This window comes from Octopus sinensis, unplaced genomic scaffold (assembly GCF_006345805.1).
Source record: "Octopus sinensis unplaced genomic scaffold, ASM634580v1 Contig09421_ERROPOS96350+, whole genome shotgun sequence".
Classification (NCBI taxonomy): domain Eukaryota; kingdom Metazoa; phylum Mollusca; class Cephalopoda; order Octopoda; family Octopodidae; genus Octopus; species Octopus sinensis.
Genome location: NW_021831844.1, coordinates 15,001 through 37,500, shown reverse-complemented (window position 1 = coordinate 37,500; position 22,500 = coordinate 15,001). Strand labels below are relative to the sequence as shown.

General features: G+C 41.2%; 1 protein-coding gene across 1 annotated transcript in view; it reads left to right on the top strand.

Moving 5' to 3' along the window:
* Nucleotides 1-22,500, top strand: part of LOC115228106 (E3 ubiquitin-protein ligase MIB2-like) — a gene marked incomplete at both ends in the record, with an annotated part of 37,926 nt that overhangs the window by 848 nt on the left and 14,578 nt on the right. The window contains one exon of the mRNA XM_036498829.1: nt 8,630-8,839. Within this exon, the coding sequence (XP_036354722.1) occupies nt 8,630-8,839 (210 nt within the window). The remainder of the gene's footprint in view (nt 1-8,629; nt 8,840-22,500) is intronic.

Here is a 22,500-nt window from a genome sequence, read left to right as displayed (position 1 = left end):
TCTAGCTGAAATTTTGCATGTGCAATTATTTATATCTCTATAGATTAAGCGACAAATTACAGCTCTGAACTAATTGTGGTTTCTAATTTACAGGTGTTTGAAATGAGTCAAGTGTGAAATGGAGCCTGTTGAGTTTCGAGCAGTGATCCGGTTTTTGTATTTGAAAGGACGCACACCATGGGAGACTTTTGATGAAATGAAAGTAACTTATGGTGATGATGCCCCATCATATGGCCTTGTAAAACGCTGGCATCGTGAATTCAAATATGGTCGGAACTCCGTGGAAACAGCTCCCAGATTTGGTCGCCACACTTCTTCCATTGATGAGGCATCTGTCCGTCAATTTGAGGCTGCCATTTTGGAAGATCGACACATAACAATTCGCCAAATAGTCCATCAGGTCACGATTAGTACCGGGTCTGTGAAAACTATCATTCATGACCATTTGCATATGCAAAAGGTGTCTTCCAGAAGCAAAAACGCGTCGAGTGCTCGATGATGAATTTGAAGATGTGCCAAGTAGATGAGTCAAAATTTTTCAAAAGACTGATTACACAGGATGAAACCTGGGTCTATCACTATGATCCAGAGACCAAAGCCCAGTCAATGCAGTGGAAGCACCGTGACTCACCTCCTTCAAAGAAGGCAAGGGTACAGTCCTCCGCTGGCAAGTTCATGCTCACAGTCTTCTGCGACCACGACGGAGTAGTGATGACAGATTTCCTGGCAAAGGGTACCACAATTACAGGAGCCTATTATGCTTCACTTTTGAGGAAATTAAGAGAAGCTCTCAAAATCAAGAGGCGGGGCGAGATCAGCAAAGGCATCCTCCTCCTGCAGGACAACGCTCCGGTCCACAACTCACGTGTCGCCAGATCAGAAGCACAGGCGTGCGGCTATGAACTCCTTCCACCCTCTGATTTTCGCCTCTTCCCAGCCATGAAGTTGTTTTTGAAAGGAAAGTGTTTCCCAGATGATGCAGCCTTGATTTCTGAAGTCACGTCGTGGTTGGAGCACCAAGCTGGGGTCTTCTAAAAAAACAGTCTCCAGAGCTGCATCAAACAATTGGAGAAATGTGTAACTCTGGATAGTTCCTATATAGAAAAAGACTAATAACTGTGCCAAGTTTCTTTGCTCTACTGTTATGGGAAGTGGGTCAGGGGCATTACTTATTAAACGCCCCTCGTACATATACACACAGAATATGTATGTATGTATGTATGTATGTATGTATGTATGTATGTATGTATGTATATATATATATATAATATATATATATATAAATATATATATATGTGCGTGCGTGTGTATACACGTACATCATACACACACACGCACACATACATACATACATACATACATACATACATACATACATACATACATACATACATACAGAAAACATTACGTTCACTTTTTCATTTGAGCATGGGCAAGTGAACGTAATAATTTTGTGTGTGTGTATGTATATATATATATGGCGGTGCCCCAACATGGCCACAGCTCATGAGCTGAAACTAGATAAAATAAAACCAAAAATAAAATATATATGTGTGAGTGTGTGCGTTTATATATAATACATTAACCATGTCTTACTGAATATATCAAACATATGAGCATATATCAAGACAAACATCTGCTAACCTTGTTTTCATTTGCCGAAATCTATCCACCTAATCCCAGCTCATTCTTTCTGACCTGTCCAAATCTTTAGGGCAACCACAGTCAATGTCGACACATTGAATTTTATATCTGGTAAAATGTTTGAAATGTTAAAACAGAGTGTGTGGATGTGTGTTGTGTACAAGAGGTAAAATGGAGGGGAACCTTGTATACATCAAATCTTCTGAACAGACGTTGAAGAGACATCATATCCTCTGGAAAGACAATAGTAATTCGATTGGAGAATGGCCACGATTTTAACAGAGAAAAGTATAAATGAAGGATCAATGTCGTCAGAGTATTTGATAGGATAATTAATCTCAAATTAATCTTGGAAAATACAGAAGTGACTATTATCTCATTTTTATGAGGTATAGTAGACAATCTCCATGACAAAAGACCCTGCCTCTTTCTTCATGACTGGTGACTTCAATAGATATATAGGGGTAGATTCTATGGTTATGGGTTTGGTTCTCGAGGTGAGGTGGGATAAAACTCTTGGAGTTCTGGGATGCAAATGACCTGATGATCTGCAGCACTATCTTCAGGAAACAACCAGACACCTAATCACCTATCAAGCTAATGATACCAGATTGACTACGTTTTCACATAAAACATTTTATTGACAGATGGCTTTAAATGCAAAGTCCTTCCTTAGGGGAGGAATTTCTAGTCAACATCGATTAGCAGCTAGCAACTTCAGACTTGCAATTAAAAGAACTTTAAGATGCAAGCCAGTCTGGAAGAAGAAAATATGGATGTTTAAAGATTCATCAAGCAGTTGGATTTCGAGGATCCGTAATCAAAACAGTTGATAAAAAAGGTCGAGAAACATATAACATCCACACTTTGAAGTACTCACGGGGAAAAGTTACTGGGGTGGAGGGATGCAATCCAAATTTGTTCCAATGGGGCCAAGGTTATATCGTAGGGGAGCAGTGAAGTAGACAAAGTCATAAAAGCAAAGAAGCTACCTTTGAAAAATAGGGGAAACAAATAATAATACCAGAGAAGCTAAAAGAGAAGTTAAACAACATATATATTTAACAAGGTGAGAAGCTAAAAGAAGGCGTTTGCCAACGTTTTACAACATGAAAAGCAGAGGCATACGATGCTCCAAATTGCAAATCTGTGCACGAGAGAAAATGGAGATGCTGTAGGAGAGAAGTGCGTACGGATGGATGATGGTTCATTTGCATTTAGTGATTCTGAAAAGAAAGAGGCATGGAAGTGCTACTATGAAAGGCTATTAAACATGGAGAATGTAGGGAAGAAAGAGAGTATTCAATATTCATCAGAGAGACTAGCTATCCTAGTTAACAGTTGTATAATAGATAAAGCAATTAAATATATAAGGACATGGAAATCCCCTGGTCTTCCGGGAATTACTACTAAATATTTGGAGGAGTGCATGGCCTAGCCATAGAATAGTTAATCATGTTGTCCATGAAGGAGTTGTACCCAATGACTGGTGTAGCAGCATAATAGTCAACTGCTACAATGCATAAAAGAAATGCGTTAGACGAAAGTTCTGGAGGTATCAGTTTGGTCTACCAGATCTGGAAATTTACAGAAATTGCTATCGCTCAATTAATAAGACAGCCAGTCTCTCTCTCTCTATTTCTCTTTCTTACTTTCTTTCTTTCTTTCTCTCTCTCTCTCTCTCCCTCTCTCTCTCACTCACTCTCTCTCTCACTCACTCTCTCTCTCACTCACTCTCTCTCTCTCTCTCACACACACACAAGGAAACTTCAGAAGGGGTGTTTAGCTAAAACTACACCATTGAAATTGACTTACATCACCTTACAGAAGGCCTTCGACTGATTTCCCTGCTGCTTGGTCGGGTGGGTGGTCACTAGGAAAGTTGCGGACAAAGGAATGGTTGGTGGGAGCTGTCCAAATCATGTACCTGGGTGCTGCCTGTAAGATGTGAGTTAACGATGAGTACAGTGACAACTTTAGCGTGCAGGTAGCAGTTCATATGGGTTTCCTTAGAAATAGTAGATCGTTTCCATAACCTAAGGGACCAAATTAGCAGTGGAGGAGTATGTTCTGAAAGTATAAGAGCTAGAATTTCAACTAACTGAAAAAGTTCAGAGATTTATTACTACTGTTCATTAGAAAGGGCCTCTGCCTCTGAATAAAAATTAGATTGTATGAGGCCTGTGCACAAAAAGATATGTTTCACGATGGTGAAACATGGGCTATGGCTGCAGAGGACAAGCAAAGGCTTGAAAGAAAAGAAACCATCATACAACCAAAACCATACAACAAAGAACAATTTAGAGAATTAAGAAAAAGGGAATTCAGATGTAGTGTGCAAGAGAGAAGATCGTAGTAGCTTGGTCATGTGGTTCATATGGATGAAGACAGCTATAGAAAGAAGCGTCAGTCACTAAATGTGGATGGACATAGTGAATGAGGGAAGTGGAGGGAGACATGGACCGAACTCTAGCTGATGAACCTCATAGGAGAGATGACAAATGACTGAAATGACGAGCAATCCACTGTCCTCAAGAAGATCCATCTATCTTAGCAAAAATGGGGTTCTAAAAACATATGGTTGATGTCTATGCCCCTACATCGGTCAAACCTTACTTGCAACTTCGTACACAACTTCCCTCTCTCCCCACCCTCTAACTACCCTACTATTTCCTCAGTTGCTATAATTACAAGAGAGAATAACGACACGTATTCCCTCTCCATTTTTCTCTGCCAGAAATCTCTTTCCAGGAAACCATTCTCTTTGTTATTTATCTCGCATTTCCAACATTATCTCTCAGCCTCCTCCTCTTTGCAATACCTTCTCATATCTGCCATCACTATATCTACCCATATGTAACACTAACATCAGCATCTGCCACTCTGCTCCTCTCTCTCTCTCTTCCACATTTCACATCTCCCTATTTTTCATCTCTGTAGTTTTACCATACGGTTGCGTTCTAACCTCCACTTATGTCCTGCCTCCTCCTATCATGTCCTCCTCCTCCTCCTCCTCCTCTCTGATCTTCTCCTATGTCTTTTTAATTCCCTCTCAAACTCAGACTCACCATTCTTCACACCTTCATCCATGTTCGTCAGTCACCACATTCATCTATATTCTCATTTCTAATGTCTGTCATTCGCCCTTCGCACTCTCGTCAACCTACCGACCTAGTTACCCTTGATCGTATGCCTCTACTCTCTATTCACTTTCTTGGACCTTGAAGAAACACTATAGCATCACATCTCCGCTATTCTGTCTCCTTACCCTGTTGGGGGTAGCCATAGATCTCGTCTATAGCAAGATACTCATTTCTCTCTCTCTCTCTCTCTCTCTCTCTCTCTCTCTCTCTCTCTCCTTCCAATGTAAAAATCTATCAAATGATTTTCCTCTCTGCAAAGAAGGGTCTGAATCTTTTACTTACCATTGAGATATAGTGTGGGTCCTTCCAGCAACGTCTACTTGATTTTCTATGGCATTGCTTCCTGTTTTAATCAACATATATAGTTGGCCAATATTGCAATATTGTGTCTGTTTTCGGTTCTTAAAACGCACCTGTGATTATTCAATCTGGCCTTGAAAGGGCCATCTACTTCCTGACATAGTTTGTTGTTGCTTTTGTATGATATTGTAGCAATATTGATATCCTCACTGTTTGCGAAAAACATTAGAAATGATCTCGTTTGAGATTACAACCATCTTTGGATAGTTTAACCCTGTTGTGTCCACTGATCTGATTGGTTAGCATCTAGTGCGGTCTGTCTCTCTACTTATTTCGCACCAGTGTGTAAACTGACCAATCACGGCCTTTGGATAGGATCTTTCAATTGAGCCATCTTCACTCCTTAAATAAGCTAGTATTTTCACAATTCATCGTCTTTCGGCTTTAGACCTTCTAAGGTCTAGTCGGAGACCACAGAGCTACTCAGCCATGTTCCAGTTCGAACAACAGACGACAGCCAAGCCAACCATGATGCGAATAAAAAACAATTATATAGAACGGCCTATCAAAAAGGTATACAATCGACTAAAAATTCTAAAGTGTGTCATGCGACTAAAAATCTAAATTAAAATATCAATCGACTAAAAATAGTTTTTTTTTTTACTCCCCTCAAACAAAAAAGTACGTCAAAAAAATTAATTTCGTAAAAAGCATGGCAGGATGGAGTCCAAGAGCAAAAAGAGTTCCACAAAATCAATTCAAACACATCAAGGGCCATTTCAGGAGTTCATTGTTGTGGTTCGATTACGAGTTAAAGAGCATCTCGGCAATGACCCCTCTCATCCGAAATTTGACTTTTTATTACCCATGAGGGGCCAACAAAGAGGAGACAAACAAAGCACATAGGGACAAGAAATGAGAGAAAAAAAAACGGAAAACGAACGACAGCAAGATGAATATGAAAACTGTAATTCAGCTTTTCGTTCCCACCTCTGAGTGGCTTCATTTATACCTTTCTTCGATCTGAGATCCTGCAAAAATGTCAATCTTTTGTTTCCTTAGAATGTCCATATAGTCTAAGTAGCATGATGACTGACTTATGTCCATTTTTATCTTCCAGTATTGATATACATCCTTGCATTCCATTATTTTTCCTAATTGCTCCTTGATTATCAGCAAGCAATTATACCACCTTTGTATATTGGTGTAGGAACTTGTACCTGCTGCAACTGTATCTTCCCACGCACTCAATTCATTGCAAACTTCCTCATTTGATTCCTCATCTAACATTACGTAATTACTTTTTTCCTTGGCCGGGGGAGGGGAAGTACGGGGTTCCTTCTTTTCCCTGCCATTTCTCATTCGTTGTTCATTCCATTATCTTCCTTTTCTTCTGTTGTTGCTGGTATCACGACTGTCCCCTTACTCACTGCTCTTTCTTGGGGGCCCTTCCTGGGGCTTTTTGTATGTGGGCAGAAGTAGTATTTCTTCCATTTTATGACAGGGTTGCCGAGTGTAGCCTAGCAAAGTAAAACAGCAAAATATAACTCACATTAAACAGCCAAAAGAAACTCGACAAATTTATACTTTTATTACCCACAAGGGGCCACACAGAGGGGACAATACAAAATATGTGGGGAAAAGAAAGAAAGAAAAAAAAACAAAAAACGTATGACAGGAAGACCCTTTAAAACTAAATATTATTTACCACATCTAATATAACTTCTATATACTTTCAGAAAGTAGAAAAAAGAAACTTATGGTTTTTTATTACGAAATGAACTTTTTTGACGTACTTTTTTGTTTGAGGGGAGTAAAAAAAAATCTTTTTAGTCGATTGATATTTTATTTAGATTTTTAGTCGCATGACACGCTTTAGAATTTTTAGTCGATTGTATACCTTTTTGATAGGCCGTTCTATATATTTGTTTTTTATTCGCATAAATATTTTTTACCTCCTGTGTTTTTTTTTATACTTTATACGTTTAAGAGCCATAGTAATATTTATATATGATCAAAAGTTTTTGGAGGTTTGGTGTTGTATATAAAGTCGTTGACTCGAATTTGATGTTTGGTCTTTGATCAATGTTTTTTGGCCTCAATTACATTTGAACGCTTCTTTTTGCAGTCTTATAAAGTCTTTTGTCTCCATAAAAAGAGACAAAAATTATTTCTTGCCGTATATATATGTATGTGTGTGTGTATATATACATACGTATACACACACGCACACACACACATATATACATACATATATACACAGATATACACATATATATATATACATGCACGTATGTAATGTACACTCTATACAGTCTTGATTTCAATCTGCAGTACAATAGTCTTTCTAAGAGTTCCTGGTCAATAATCAATACTTACAATATCAACTTCAAACTCTACTTCACAATATCACTATCAATTGCTACACATTCTAACTATTCTAACTATTGTATTGAATAACTTTACAATTCCATTTGAACTCTTACTATTCAATGATGTTCCCTTTAATAGATATTGGATTGTCTTGCCGAAGAAAAACCTCGGTACACACAGCTAAAAACATTAAATCAAAGTTACCAGCCACGTATCATATGAAATGTATATACACTGTTAGAAGACGTGGTGCTGTGGAATTGTGTGAGATAAAATCTCCAGCCCTGAAAGCTTCCGTAATACAGTGAACGTTTTATACACTGTTTCCTATACATCATGAGGCAAATTCCATTGAAGCAGGTAGTGATCAGTTGCCTTACATTGATAAACCTTTAGAAACACGAAACACATCTATCAAGAATCACTGTAGCAATGTTGCTCTGATGTATATTATGCTTTGAAAACAAGTCTATGAAGAGATATTTATCTCAGACAATACCACAGCATCATGACTTCAAGCATTGTGTAGACATTTAGTATGAATCACAGTTGGTAATCGGAATGGATTGGATATTAAACATCCCGTCTTGTTGACTCGGTCCAATTTTCTCTACAACATTAATTATCTAAGTTAATGTATTCTAGGAAATAGGAAAATATCAGAAGACCAGTAAAGAGACAGATTGGGGTGCATCGTGTATTGTAGTGGTGGTTGTCGTGGTAGTGGTACCTGACATTATTCAGTTTCGCACTAGATACTTCCTTAAATTAGTGCTATAGTGGTGAATACGAATAAACCCAGCTATTTTATGAGCCCCATTTTAATTAATATTAATTAATAAAGCGACATCAAATGTATACATAAGAAATTATAATTCTTCTTTATCAAACTTGATCTGCTAATCACGTGTTCACTCTTGTTCAAGTCCCCTAAAACTTACTATAGTAAGGGATAAAGGTAGATCCGGCTGAACCCGATTTGTTTAGGACATCTTAATGGATTTATCATGTCTCTAAGACACAGTCATAACAAGTTCTATTGAGGGACCATATAGAATTTTTAATCTGTTTAATCAAGTGCCCAGTAAAAGAAAGTAATGATACATTGATATCCACCCGAATTTTGATGTAACTTTTTAATCTTTCTTTTTCTTTTTATCTCTATAAAGCCTGATGTGGAAGTGAATACCAAGAACATAAAAGAAACGACACCATTGTTTGATGCTGTTTCCCTTAGTCACTTTGGAATACTTCAGAAGCTAGTTTCACATGGAGCAGAATTAGACGCTCTTGATGCTGATGGTAACAACTGTCTTCACCTCGCCGTGAAGAAAGATAAGTTCCATTCTGAGGAGGAGACTGGAGAGCATTTAGACTATGTAAGTCTTACAACCGTTTATAAATATTTGAGTGACAAACAGAAAGATATTACTTGTCGCAATTCACACCCATCAATCCCCCCCCATTGTCATAAAGTAATCCAGTCACTCTTGATAACCCGACTTATATTATGTGACTAACAATATTCTATTTCCTTCCTTTCTCAAAGACAACGCTCTTCCACCGTAGTAAAGGTAACCCATCTGGGATGTTAATCATATAAACACAGCCATCACAGTGTGAAGGGAAGGTGACCTATTGAAGAGAGTAAATGTTATTCTCAAATAACAATAATACAAGGTATAGGAGAGGTCTGTATGATAACCTTTATAGTGCTGGGGCCATCATACATCCAGTCTATTCAATGAAGAATTCTGAATGAACATCTCTCTGTCATACGTCTTGTACACGACGTATATACATTGACCTGTTGAATGTTAGAACACAAGAGAATGGATACAATGAAGTAAGGTCCTTAGTATGTTTTCCTTTACTATGGACGGTCCTTGGTGACAGCCTTCCAGGTACTTGGGTCAATGGAGCAGCGTAAGGGAGTGGCCTTGAGTTGACCTCGGAAATGGAATTTGGAGGCTTCGCATGCTCTGTTGCCTGATGCCAACTCCACAAAAAATATTTGATGTGGCCGACTAGCGGAGGTGGTATCAAGTTATCATAGCATCAATACAGGGTAGTCTGACTCGGAACAGAATTTCCTCTTTATTGGTAATGTAGTCTTTCCATTGACTCCCCATAATTGCGTGAAATTTTATTTGTGCGGTTCGAAACGCTCGACTTTCATCAAGCCATATGATACAGCACCCACCTCTCACAGCCGTAGAGGGGTGTGGGAAGATCAGAATACCATGGTTTTCATTTGGATGGGGAGGTCGTGGTTTAGTAAGACTCATTTTGAAAATTTTCCAAAAGAAGTAGGGGTTTCGTTGACCTTGTTTGTCTTTCTTATTTGTCTAGGCAGGTAGCTTCCAAGATATAAGAAATTCTCCACGACTTTCAAGGCAGTAACATGTAGCTTTAAGACACCAAAATCAGGAGGTAGGTGGGCCAGACCCTCCCTGTACAAAGATCTTCGTCTTCTTTACATTTGTGCTCAGATCAATGCCGGTACACAAATTTTCCTAGACGTTCACAGCTTTCTGAAGATCAAAAAGGAAGTGCACGAATGTGCATATTGTCATCAACGCGCTGCAGCTCATGTACTTTGGCCAAGGTGGAAATGTCGACGAGCTCTAAACCGTCGGTGTTGAAAAGCACTTCATCTATTCTGTAACGGATATCTGCACCAGGAGCCATATTAGGGGTTTCATGAATCATAGCATTAAGGTAGAGGGAAAACAGAGTAAGAATGAGAATGCATCATTGCTTCAGGCCAGTCGTAATTGGGATGGAACTGGCGAGAGCGTTCTTGGCGATGATTCGGCCAGACTTTCCGTCATATAGAGTGTGAATGAGGCGCACAAATTAATTGGGAGAAACATAACGCTTCAGAGTGACCCCTATTGTAGGTCTCAGTATGTTGCCGAAAGCCTTCTCTAAGTCCCAGAACACAAAGAATTGGCTTTCTCTGCTCGAGTGTCTTTTCTTGGAGAAGCTAAGTACAAAAGACCATGTCGATGGTACCCTGGGTAGGGCAGAAGCCTTACTGTGACTCTGGAAGAACATTCTCAACAACGACCACTAATCTAACAGGATCCTGGCGAAGATATTTCCAGCAATACTGAGAATAGGAGATACCGAGATAGTTTCCACAAATTGTCCGGTCACCCTTCTTGAAGACTGTAATGATGGTCTGGTCTTTACAGGTCCGCAAGAATAGCCTCCATCTCCCACAGGCTTTGGATAACCATATACATCTTAGTCTTCAAGATTTGAACACCATGAGACAGGAGCCCCAGAGATATGTTGTCAGGACCAGGTGCTTTCCATGTCTTCATACGTTTTAGTGCCTTTTCAAACCCAGGGTAGTGACATCCAGTGTCGTGTCGGATATTGGGGGACATTATGGAGCAAGTCAATCACTGGGGCAGATGACCGATGGAGGCGTATTTGAAAATGTTTCTTCCATCGTTCAAAGATATTTTGAGTGACTGCAAGGGAGGTTTAAGGCATCAGCCGATTTGAGTATATTTGTTATTCTGCAAAAGGACCAAAAGTTTCCTTTGTCACAGCATAAAAATATGTAAGGTCCCTGCTGTCCGTGAATGACTATCTCCCTTGTTTTTGCTCGACACCAGAGATTCTGGAGTTCATAGATCCTATTCCGGTATTTCTGCTTGGCCTCTTGGAAGCATTGCAAGTGGGGGAGCATATGAAATTCTCCCACGCCAGATAAGAGGTTCTTTTCTGGTTGATTAGCTTGGTAATCCGGTCACCATTTTGGTCAAACCTGAATAGGCCAAGCCAGTTACATCCTACAGCTGCCGATAAAATCAACCTTTACGTAGGAGCCGACATCATGTGGATCCGGATTAGGGGTTCGCAGCTGACCCAGCCTTCTCCTGTTGCCCGGATTACTATCGCTACTTAGGGAAGGAAGCGAAGAGACTCATTGTTCAAGCCACAGAGGGCTTTCCTGTGATTTTGTTCAGGGTGGACCATGTATTGTGATCATAAGGTCCACTCGCCTGGTCACTCGCCTTCACCAGTGGCACCACTGGGATTGGTGACATATTGGATCTGGTTAGAGTCGTTGCAGCAGGCTGCTGGATATCTCGGATATAATTGAAATCTGCCTTGTTCATGCTAGCCTACATAGTAGCGATGGTTTTCTATCAGAATTTCCTTCACCGAGACGGACTGCCTTCCAGGCTGATGAGCTCCATCTACCCGAAACAACACATGCAAGTTAACCCATAGTTGGGGGCCTAACAGCTGCTACTACTCTGGGCAGATTAGACCTGGGGACACTGGTGGTTAACAGATGGTTCCACACTCCTCGAAACTCTGGAATTCTTGTACCAAGGCCCCACTACCAGAAGCAGTTTAAATCTTTCACCAAGACATACAATTAGTGATGATAATTACATATATAAATATATATACTAGCTGATGTACTCGGAGTTTCCTAGAAAAGCGGGGCTTATCCTTGGTTCTATTTGCATAATTGTTTTGCTAATCCAATAATAAGAATACAAAATATGTAGCCCTTAAAACGGTTTTTGTTTATTTACAGAGAATATCGAACTGTCTTACATAGGATCTTGTTTTTAGGAAATCACAATAAGTTATGAATACCCAAATCGTGAAGTCAGTTACATTGTAACATGGAATTAGTTACCCGATTGTAAGAATTCAATTATAACTTAGCCCCGACAAGGGCTTTATTGCATTGCTAGAGTATACAAAACTTTGGAGGAAATACCAGTAAGTTATGTATACCAAAATCGTGAAGCATGTTACGTAATAACAAGCTGATCGGATATGAGATGCTAACAATTCAAAGCAAATAACTCTGAAGAGAGTTTTTGTGCATTCCCAGTGAATATAACCCTTAGATGATACCTTCAGATGATATCTGAAGTAAGTGAGCAAGCCGGGGCCTGAGACAAAGGATCCTATTGCGACTCCTTCCATTCTTGTACGCCACATGCATTCTTTTACTACTGCAACCGTGCAATGAAAACATGCCTCACCTTCCTTCTAGAGTCCAGTTGGCGGTATCATCTTAATCATAGACTCAGCCGAGAGCTGTACTCGTCCCAGATGCTATAACACGTGTTCTGCGTAACTTATCAAGTCTGACAACTGCCGACAGTTAGTGTTGAAATAGATTTAAAATGGATGTAGAAACAGACTGACATTTAGTTTTACAGTAGACATACAAATAACTTTTCATTTTAAAATAAAATAACATGTAGATTATCAATTCATTTATAAAACTTACAAATATTACAGTAAAATAATAAATACCTGATAATTTGGTGAATCTTATTAAGTTTTTTTTAAAGTTTTTTTAAGTTTCAGCTCAGAGCTGCGGCCATGAGCTTCTTGATAATCAACATTTTTGGTCTTTCCTTGTGGGGCATAAATAAACAAATAATTAGGATTTCCAACTCTTGAGGATCCCACATAAAGTTGTCCATGTTCAGACCTACCACATCTAAGGACTCCCCCTGGGTCTTGTTAATGGTCATTGCAAAGCTCAGTTTCAACGGGAATTGCAGGTGCTTGTACTGGAAAGGTATATCCGAGAGAATCAGTGGAATTCTAGGAATGAATACAGGCTCACCGCTTGCTTTATCAGTCAAAATTGTTGTCTCCAAGACTGTTGGCATCATCTTCTGTATTATAAGTCGTGTGCCATTGCAAAGCTTTGGTGGATTGAGGTTTCGATGGAGCATAACTAGTGCCCCAATCTTGAGGTGAAAGTTGTGAGGCGGGAGGCCGGGTGGTATTAGACTATTCAAGAATTCAACTGGATAATTCACAGCTTCATCGATGTTGAATACAGCGTCAATGGAATTGAAGATGTGACACTCACCTGGCAACTGTTCCAGAAGTTTGATGTTCAAATCATCAACTGCCACATTCTTTGGAACTAAAATGGCACGGGTTTTCAGCCAGTTGTGGTCTGTAAAGTGATTCCTTTGATGTGGAAACACCTTATTCATTAGTTCCTTTAAAGCAGATACCATATGTCCAAAAGGCAAGCTTGCCCAACCATCCTTCTCGCCAACCGAAGTACCATTACCAAGGTCCAACAGTTGCTTTGAAAAAGTCATGTCTGCATCATCACCATTCAGCTGGTTGTGAGTCTCAACGTTTGCACACTGCTCCATAGGGAGGGCAACTTTATGCTAGCATTTACATCATCAGCTCTTGTTCCCTATGGAACCACGGGCAAAGTTTGTCTAAATTCTCTTGCAAGCAAGATTGCGGCACCTCCCATGAGCCTGGTATTGTGTCTCAGGTCTTGAAGGGAAACCTTATGGATCATTGTTGCTTCATCCCAGATGATGAACCTGCATTTAGCCAGAAGTTTGCCTTTTATAGAACCACGACTGATGTTTCAGTTTGCCTTCTCTTTCTTGAACAGGTCTAAAATGAGTTTGAGACAGGAATGAGAATGCAAGTTCTATCTGTAGTCTCGGGTGGTGGGGACCGAAAATGTAACAAATATTTGGCCACGCATGGACATGGACCGAAAAGTTCAGTTCTGGAATTCAGACATGAAGCCGGGTCTAAGCTGCTATTCCAGATGAGCCGTCTTTCTATATTACATAGACCGTGTGTATGGGCGTTTATGGTGCGAGCGTGTGTGTGTGCGGGTTTGTATGTATGTATATACATATACATTTGACGAAAGATGTGATTGAAAATGTATACGTTTTCAAGTGAGGGTGAAGGAATGTATACTTTAGGCGCACGCTCATAGGTGTGCGGGCGCACATGTGTAGGTATGAACAGGCATGCTTACGCGAATACTATGAACTTTTTTACCCCCTTACTTAGAAGTCATTTGAATAGCTCTTTTGTCTTAATAACAGTCAATCCCACAGTAATTTCCCTTTGTTTAACGGTCATTTTTCATAGCATTTTTCCGATGGCCAGATAACTGAAGAGATGGCGGTGTGGATTTCCACCTTGGTATCCGAAACTCGGAGTTTTATCATGGCTACCGAATAATTGTTTCATATTACATTTACAGATATATATATATCTGGCTGCTATTTCTAGTGGGTCGAACGGCCTATTGTAGCCGTTCCTCAATTGTTGTTGAATTTATTAATAGTCTCTGACTATTTCCTCTTTCTCACTAGACCGCTGGTGGCAAAATAATTTCTATTGAATTTTTTGCTACCCTAAATTGATTAATTGATAATTTTCTGATTAATTCCGAAATTGAATCGGCAGTTTATATTTGGCGCGAGTACGATGATTTTGAAAATTTTAGGTCAGATATTACCGAGGCATGAAGGTAGCTGCCTCGTGTAATTTCTGTCCCTTCTGGCTCCTTTACTGATGAGCGCGTTGGCCTTTTGGAAGATTGACTTGATTAAGTTTAATTTAATTTAATCAGGCTGGTTTACCATTAAAAAACGCCGAAACAATGCATTGTCTAAAGAAAAACAAGGTAAATGCTCTGATTTCGGAATTACTACTATTTGCGGTTGGAGCCCTGGCTGCTATTTCTAGTGGGTCGAACGGCCTATTGTAGCCGCTCCTCAATTGTTGTTGTATATATATATATATATAAGTATAATAGCCATCTCAAAATGGCTAACCACAAAGGGGGGTGTTACTGTAGCTTTTTAGTCCCAGAAGATCAACATCTCCAGCTGGTTTTAGACACAATTTCTGTGCCCTTCAGGTATTTGCAAAGGGAGGCCATCCCTTTATTGTAAGCCTAAGTGATACGCACCGGACCGCGGTTTCGAGATTATTGTCTCTTATCAACGGGCGGTAATCACCAGATCACGATTAATTCTTTATTACGATTATAAAATCAGTACATAGAAGAACAATACAGGACATACATACAAAAAACAGTTAAGTGGTTCGTTTAAAAATTTCCAAAATATATGGATTATTCATTATACAAAAAACTGTATTTAATTGTCGTTTGCATTGACTAATATAACATTGCATTAGATTGAAATCTTACCGATATATTTTAAAGCCCGGCAACCTATAAGGCCCCGCAGGCTTCCTTTCCTCTTCTCCATCCATAGTTAAACTGGGTTTCTGACACCCACCTTTTTCTCCACTTCCTTCCATCTTTTTTCCTACACACCTCGTGGTAAGGTCTTCTTTTCTAGCCCCATTTTGCTCTTCAGATGATATCTGAAGTAAGTGAGCAAGCCGGGGCCTGAGACAAAGGATCCTATTGCGACTCCTTCCATTCTTGTACGCCACATGCATTCTTTTACTACTGCAACCGTGCAGTGAAAACATGCCTCGCCTTCCTTCTAGAGTCCAGTTGGCGGTATCATCTTAATCATAGACTCAGCCGACAGCTGTACTCGTCCCAGATGCGATAACACGTGTTCTGCGTAACTTATCAAGTCTGACAACTGCCGACAATGTACAAAAGCGTGCTGGACGGTTTCATCGTCCAACCCGCATCTTGGACATGTCGGTGGCACTGAAATTCCGTGCCGCGATAACTTCTCGCGAACAGGTAAAGCATTCCTATAACATTGCCAGGCCAGGGATCTTTGGAAATTATCCAAATACCCAGTCCTGAAAGTCTTTTTAAACAGGTTGGTAAGCTGGTCTTCGTCAAACCCCAGAGCCCCTCTAGGACGTCGTCGTTCTTTGCCTCTACCAGCCTGCTATAAAATACCGAGGTGGTATTTCCGCAGCCGGCCTTGCCCGCCTTGTGGATCACCGTGAGTGCCTGTCGGCACTCCTTTTGCCATAAAGTCAGATTCCGTCTTTTGATGCAACCGGGTTTAAAATTCACTAAGGAAGCCGGTCTCGGGAAAAATTCCCCTGCCAGCGGACTCCACACCTTATCACCCTCCAGGTGGTGCCAGAGATGCTTCAGCCTCAACGCATGTCTGCGCATCATCAACCAAGGCATTCCTAACCCACCCTTTAACGGTTCCTGGCAGCAAACGGAGCGCCTCACAAGTGGCTTTCCTCCCTTCCACAAAAAGCGGAAAAGGATTCGCTCCAACTTGCTAAGCCATGAATCGGGGCAAGGGACAACGGTCAGGCGGTAAGTGATTACAGATGCAATGAACACCTGTACCACCTCCGCCCTTCCTTTCAAGGACAGAAACCTTCCGGACCAGGTCCGTACTATGGCCTCCACCTTGCCCGTCACCTCACTCCAATTCCTCTCCGTTTGGGAGTCTGGCTCAAACAAAACTCCTAGCAACTTAAAAGGACCATCTGTCCAGTGTCCCACGGCACTGGACGATATCGACTTGCTCCTCCAGGTGCCGAGGCGTAAGCCAATCGACTTGTCCTTGTTAACTTTTGCTCCTGCCACCGCCTCGTATCCTCTGATAGCATCTTCTACACAAGGTAGCTGAGCCTCATTGGACACGATGAGGGTGACGTCATCCGCATAAGCAGAAACCGTCCTCCCGCCTCCGATCTCATCCGGGTTACTTCCCAGCCTCTCCAAATTTCGCAGCCATGGCTCGAGAGCCAACACGTACAAAAGTGGTGACAAGGGGCACCCTCGACGAACTGAACATTCGATCGAAAACGGTTCCGTTAGGTAACCGTTTATCTGGACGGTGGACTTGATGCCGCTATACATAGCGGAGATCCACCCGCGAAATTCAGGGCCCAGTCCAGCCGCTTCGGGACTGTCGCCAGGTACTTATGGTCTACCCTATCGAATGCTTTACTTTGGTCTAAATGGACCATTACCCCGCCCTTGCCGGTTAATTTACCCACCCTATCTCAGGTGTAGCGTATAAGGTGAAGATTGTCCTGGATCGACCTGCCTGGAATTGCACATGTCTGTGCTTTCCCTACAAGTTTCTCCACGACAGTCGTCAACCTTTTTGCCAACACCTTGGCCAAAATCTTTAACGCTACATTAAGTAGAGTTATGGGCCTGTAATTACTAATGTTATCCCCCTTGCTCGGGTCTTTCTGGATTAGCGTCACCACTCCCCGGCTTACAGAACTGGGAATTCTCCCGTTCTGCTGTCAGTTCGCGTAGACGCCTGCCAGTATTCCCCCGAACAAGTCCGGCATACTTTGGTAAAACTCGTAGGGCAGACCATCCAACCCCGGTAACTTCTCCCCGGCGCATCCGGCCAGTACCCCCTCTATCTCCGCGGTAGTGATCGCTCATTCACAGCACTCCACCTCACGCCCCGAGAGCCGCGGTCCGCCGGCTAGGAAGTCCTTTAAGACCCTCCCCCGCTCCAGCGACCCACACCTCCCGAACGCGCGGGCGAAATGCTGGTGAAGAAACTTTTGCATCTCCTCCTGTCCATAGATCTTGTGTCCCTGTTCGTCAGTTAAAGACTTAATTGAAGCTTTGTTACCTCTCTGACTCTCCACTCGACGGGCCCATCCGGCAACGTTAATACCTTCTCGTTTCCCTGCGCGTAGCTTAGCTCTAACGTGTTTGGAGTTAAGGTGACGGTACAATACCGTCCTTGCCGCCATCACTCCGGATGCAGAGCCAGATTCCATTGCCTCGTTTAGATTCTTAACTAAATCGTCCTCTATCCTAGACCTATCTAACCATAGCTGATTGCTAAATCTAATGGACTCTGAACGAATGGCTCTTTTGAGGGAGTGCCACCATCTATTGTTAATGATGGTGCCACATAATGCCCTCTGTACTAACACCTTAATCCGGGTACGGAAGTCTTCACAATTCAAAATAGACTTGTTCAGCTTCCAGTACCCGGGTCCCTGTCTATGGCACTTATCTAATTGCACCCTACAAGTCACAAATTTGTGATCCGTGTAGGGCACAATGTGAAACTGTGGACAAGTAAACGTATCCTTATCTCTTTTCCTAACGAATATACGATCTGCGTAAGCCGTCGTTGTTACTCCACGTCCACTGTGGAACGCTCGGCTCATCCAGTCGATAACGGTCTACTAGATTAAAGCTCTCTAGTAGACCCTTGAGGCTAGGGTTCCCCTTTCTATTGGTTGAGCTAACACTGTCGACCCGCGCTTCGAGGACAGTGTTAAAGTCCCCTACTAAGACTACCGTTTTCGACGTCACTAAAGAGTGCTCCAGATTCCGAAAAAAACCCGACTGCCTACACGCATTCGGAGCGTAGACAGCTACCAACCTGAAGGACTGTTTACTTACGTGGGTCACATCCAGAACGACCAGCCTGCCTTCTGGGTCCAGAAAGACAGTACTTACCTGCAAGTCCAAGCTCTTCCTGGTAAGGACTGCCACGCCCCTTCCTCCTCCTCGGCTAGGAGAGATAAATTCTCGAAACCATTTAGAAGAGGCGAGAACGCTTGGGCCCCGTTCATCTTGGACTCGGTTACAATAGCTACGTCCACTCCGTGTGTCGTGAGGTCGTTCAGGAGACAAATTTGTTTCCATTTCAACCCCATTCCACGCACATTCACACAACCCAGCTTTGCCATTGTCGGAGAGAGAAAAAATTAAATAAACTTACGGTTGGGACAGGGAGCATGACAGTTTAAATCTGCATGCTTCCCCTTCTTCCTCCCTTGTGGTCGTAGCTGCAGGGCTCTTAACCGGCGTTGCCATCGGGCTCTGGGTAGGTGTGGTTGCCGGGGTTATAGTAAGTTTGCCCTCCAGTATTTCGTTAGTTACGTCTCTGATAAGGTTATTTTTTAAATGTTCTTGGAGTGTTTTTTCCTTCCACTCGTCTTCCTTTATTTTTGCAAAACGAGTGGTCGACTTAGTGTCTGCAGACTTACTGAATAATTTCAGTTTTGAAAATTTAAAATACTTGAACACTCTATCGTTTCTCTCGTCGAATGCTACAATCTTTTCATTTTTTTTAATCAATTTTTTCCAATCTTGTTTTATGGGGAGGGGCTTGGCGAACTGTGCTCCAATGAATACAGTGCCGTGGGGCTAGGGCTGGGGAATTTGTTTTGTATGTATCTCTGCGGTGTTTGCTGATTTTATCTTTGTTTGCGGAGGGGAGTCCAGGGTATTTTCTTTTTTTCTTTTGTGTGTCTCCTGTGTAAATTCCATTTGTTCATTTTCATCTTCCGTTTCGATTCCCTTCCTTGTCGCAGTCTTGGGGTCTTTTTCCGCCTTTTCTTTTTCTGTGTTTGAAGCACTTTGAGGAGGGACTTCGCTGTTTTTCTTTTTTTTTTATGCAGTTCGAGCGGACGTGACCCTTTTCACCACATTTGAAACACCTAGGTCTGCGCCCCTCCACTGACACTCTCATTGAAATTCCCTCCTCAATAAATACCCTATCGGGTAAGTTTTCTAGCACCTTATTTTCTGCTTGAACGAGGAGTTCGAGCGCTTGTCCCTTCCAGTTTACCTCCTCTTTCCTTTTCATCTGCAGAATTGAGACTTTCTGCTCTACGTCGTGCAGAACCGCCGCTGCTACCCACATTATATCATATCCTCTTGGTATATCTTCTACATATAGTTTCGCAGTTCTTTTGCCCATATAGGTAGGTAGTAACATAATGTCCTCATTTTTTAAGGTCATTGATGAAATTTCTCTTGCCACATCAGCCGAGTCGAAATGTGCTTCAACGGTAGCGCTGCGGGCACCTCGACCGACGTAGCGAATTTTGCTCCACACCGGGGACAAGCACTTCTCTACTATTTCGTTCTTCACGTCCATTATTTTTTTCTCTTTGTTACTGTAAACCTTGTACACGACTGTCTTGGCCTTTATTTCCTGTAATATCGCTTGCGGCGGTACCAGTTTTATTTTGTTGCCTTCCTTTTTGACCAAGTTCCGGTATTCGAACAACTGTTCTATTTTGAATTCCACTTCCGTTACGGTTCCGCCCACTGCGACCAAAAAAGATTGTTTTCTAACCTCGATATCCTTCTGTTCCCCTTTTCCCATCACGGGAAAGTCGCTCCTCGACGCCAAGTCGAACTCCATTTCTCAAATTATGAGAACCAATTTTTCAATAAAAAAAAAAATTATCCCGAAGGTAATAACAATGTTTATACACAGAATTTTCAGCCCCGTGGGGCGAAAATTACTGTCACACAACGGACAACTGTTCAATTCACGAGCAAACACAAACAACCTCGAACAAAAAACGAACTCACTCAACAAAATAGGCAGCAAACTTCTCAATACGCAGATGAAAGAGGGGTCCCTAGACGAGTGACAAACCACCAGATCACGATGAAAGACAAGGCCTGTTTGCAAATATATAAGAGTTTTTCTAGTGACGTCTGCCACTGATTTCGAAAAACTGACTGTAAGCATTATTAAATCTCAGAACGAGATGTAAACAGTAATCGCTCGACAATGTAAAGTATAAAAGCCATCTCAATTTGGCTAACCACAAAGGTGGGTGTTACAGTAGCTTTTTAGCCCCAGCTAAAATTGCTGTTTCTTTTCAGATATCATCAGAAAAAGGTAATTAAAGTTCATTAAAATGACAGATCTATCGGACTTTCAAAGAGGTCGAATTGTTGGTGCTCGTATGGCAGGCACTAGCATAACAAAAACAACCGAAATCTCTGGTGTATCTAGAAGAACTGTCTCAAAAATAATTATACCTTTTGGGAAAGATGGAAAAAACCTCCTTGTCGAAACAAACCTCCGACAGAAAACCAAAACTTTCAGAAAGAGGCCAACGGAATCTTACGAGAATAGTTAGAAGGGATCACAAACGTTCAGCTTCCAAAATTATTGTAGAGCTTAATGACCACATTGAGAATCCACGTTCCCGAGAAACTGTTCACCAGGAGTTGCACAAAGCCGAATTTCATGGGAGGGCTGCAATCAGAAAACCCCTACTTTCAAAAACAAACGTTACAAAGGATGTAGAGTGAAGTAAAAACCTACAGAATTGGTCCTTGGAGCAGTGGAAGAATGTTATTTTCTCGAACGAGTCATGCTTTACCTTTTATCCGACTACCGGCTAAAAGAAGTATTTGACCCAAACTGCCTTCTTCTAACTGTAAAACATGGAGGAGGATCTGTGATGATCTGGGGGTGAGGGGGCTATATCTTGGAAATCTGCTGGCCCAATGGTTTCTCTTCATGTCAGAATTAATAGTCAAGACTATTTAAGCATTTTATCTGCTCAAATTCATCCTATGGTTGCGGAACTGTTTCTGGAGGGAAACGCAATCTTTCAGGATGATAATGCAACAATTCACACAGCTAAAGTTGTTACTGAATGGCACGAGGAACATTCTAGTGAAGTTAAACATCTTATCTGGCCACCACAGTCCCCAGATCTCAATATTATTGAACATTTATGGTGCATTTTAGAAAAAGAAGTAAGGTGTTGATATCCTTCACCATCATCACTACAAGAACTGGAGCCTGTTTTAGCTGAAGAATGGACAAAAATTCCTTTGGAAACAATTCAAACTTTATATGAGTCCACACCTTGTAGAATTCAAGCTGTACTTACTGCCAAAGGCGGTCCTACGCCATATTAAAATAAATTTGTTTAAAATTTTAAGATGTTTCCATTATTTTGTCCAACCCCTGTATATATGTGTATATATGTGAATATATATGCATATATATATATATATATATATATATATATGGCAAAAAGATGGTGGAGATGCAAAAATGACATACATCATCCGGTAGACATTCTATTATGTGTATTTATTCAAAAACATAAGAAAGTATTATAAGAATACATACACACGCAAAGACTATGCCTTACAGACACATGTACTAGTAATACAAAAAAGAGTAAAAGGTCAGTTCCTTAAAACCGTTTATGCCGAGAGGCAATGAGATCCTCCATGCTATCACCATGCCATCAGTGTTCTGTAGGGATGGTAGATAAAGTTTGGATGATGAAGTGTGCCTCTAGGCTTCTTCAGAGGGTCTAAATGGTTAAGAGGGCTAATACATATAAGAAACACTTAACTATCCCTTAGTTGGTTAGCTTCGCAGCCTCTAACTCTCACAAGAATATACATACATACATACAACCATACATACATACATACATACATGCATGCATACATACATACATGCATGCATACATACATACATATATACATACATACATACATGCATGCATGCATGCATGC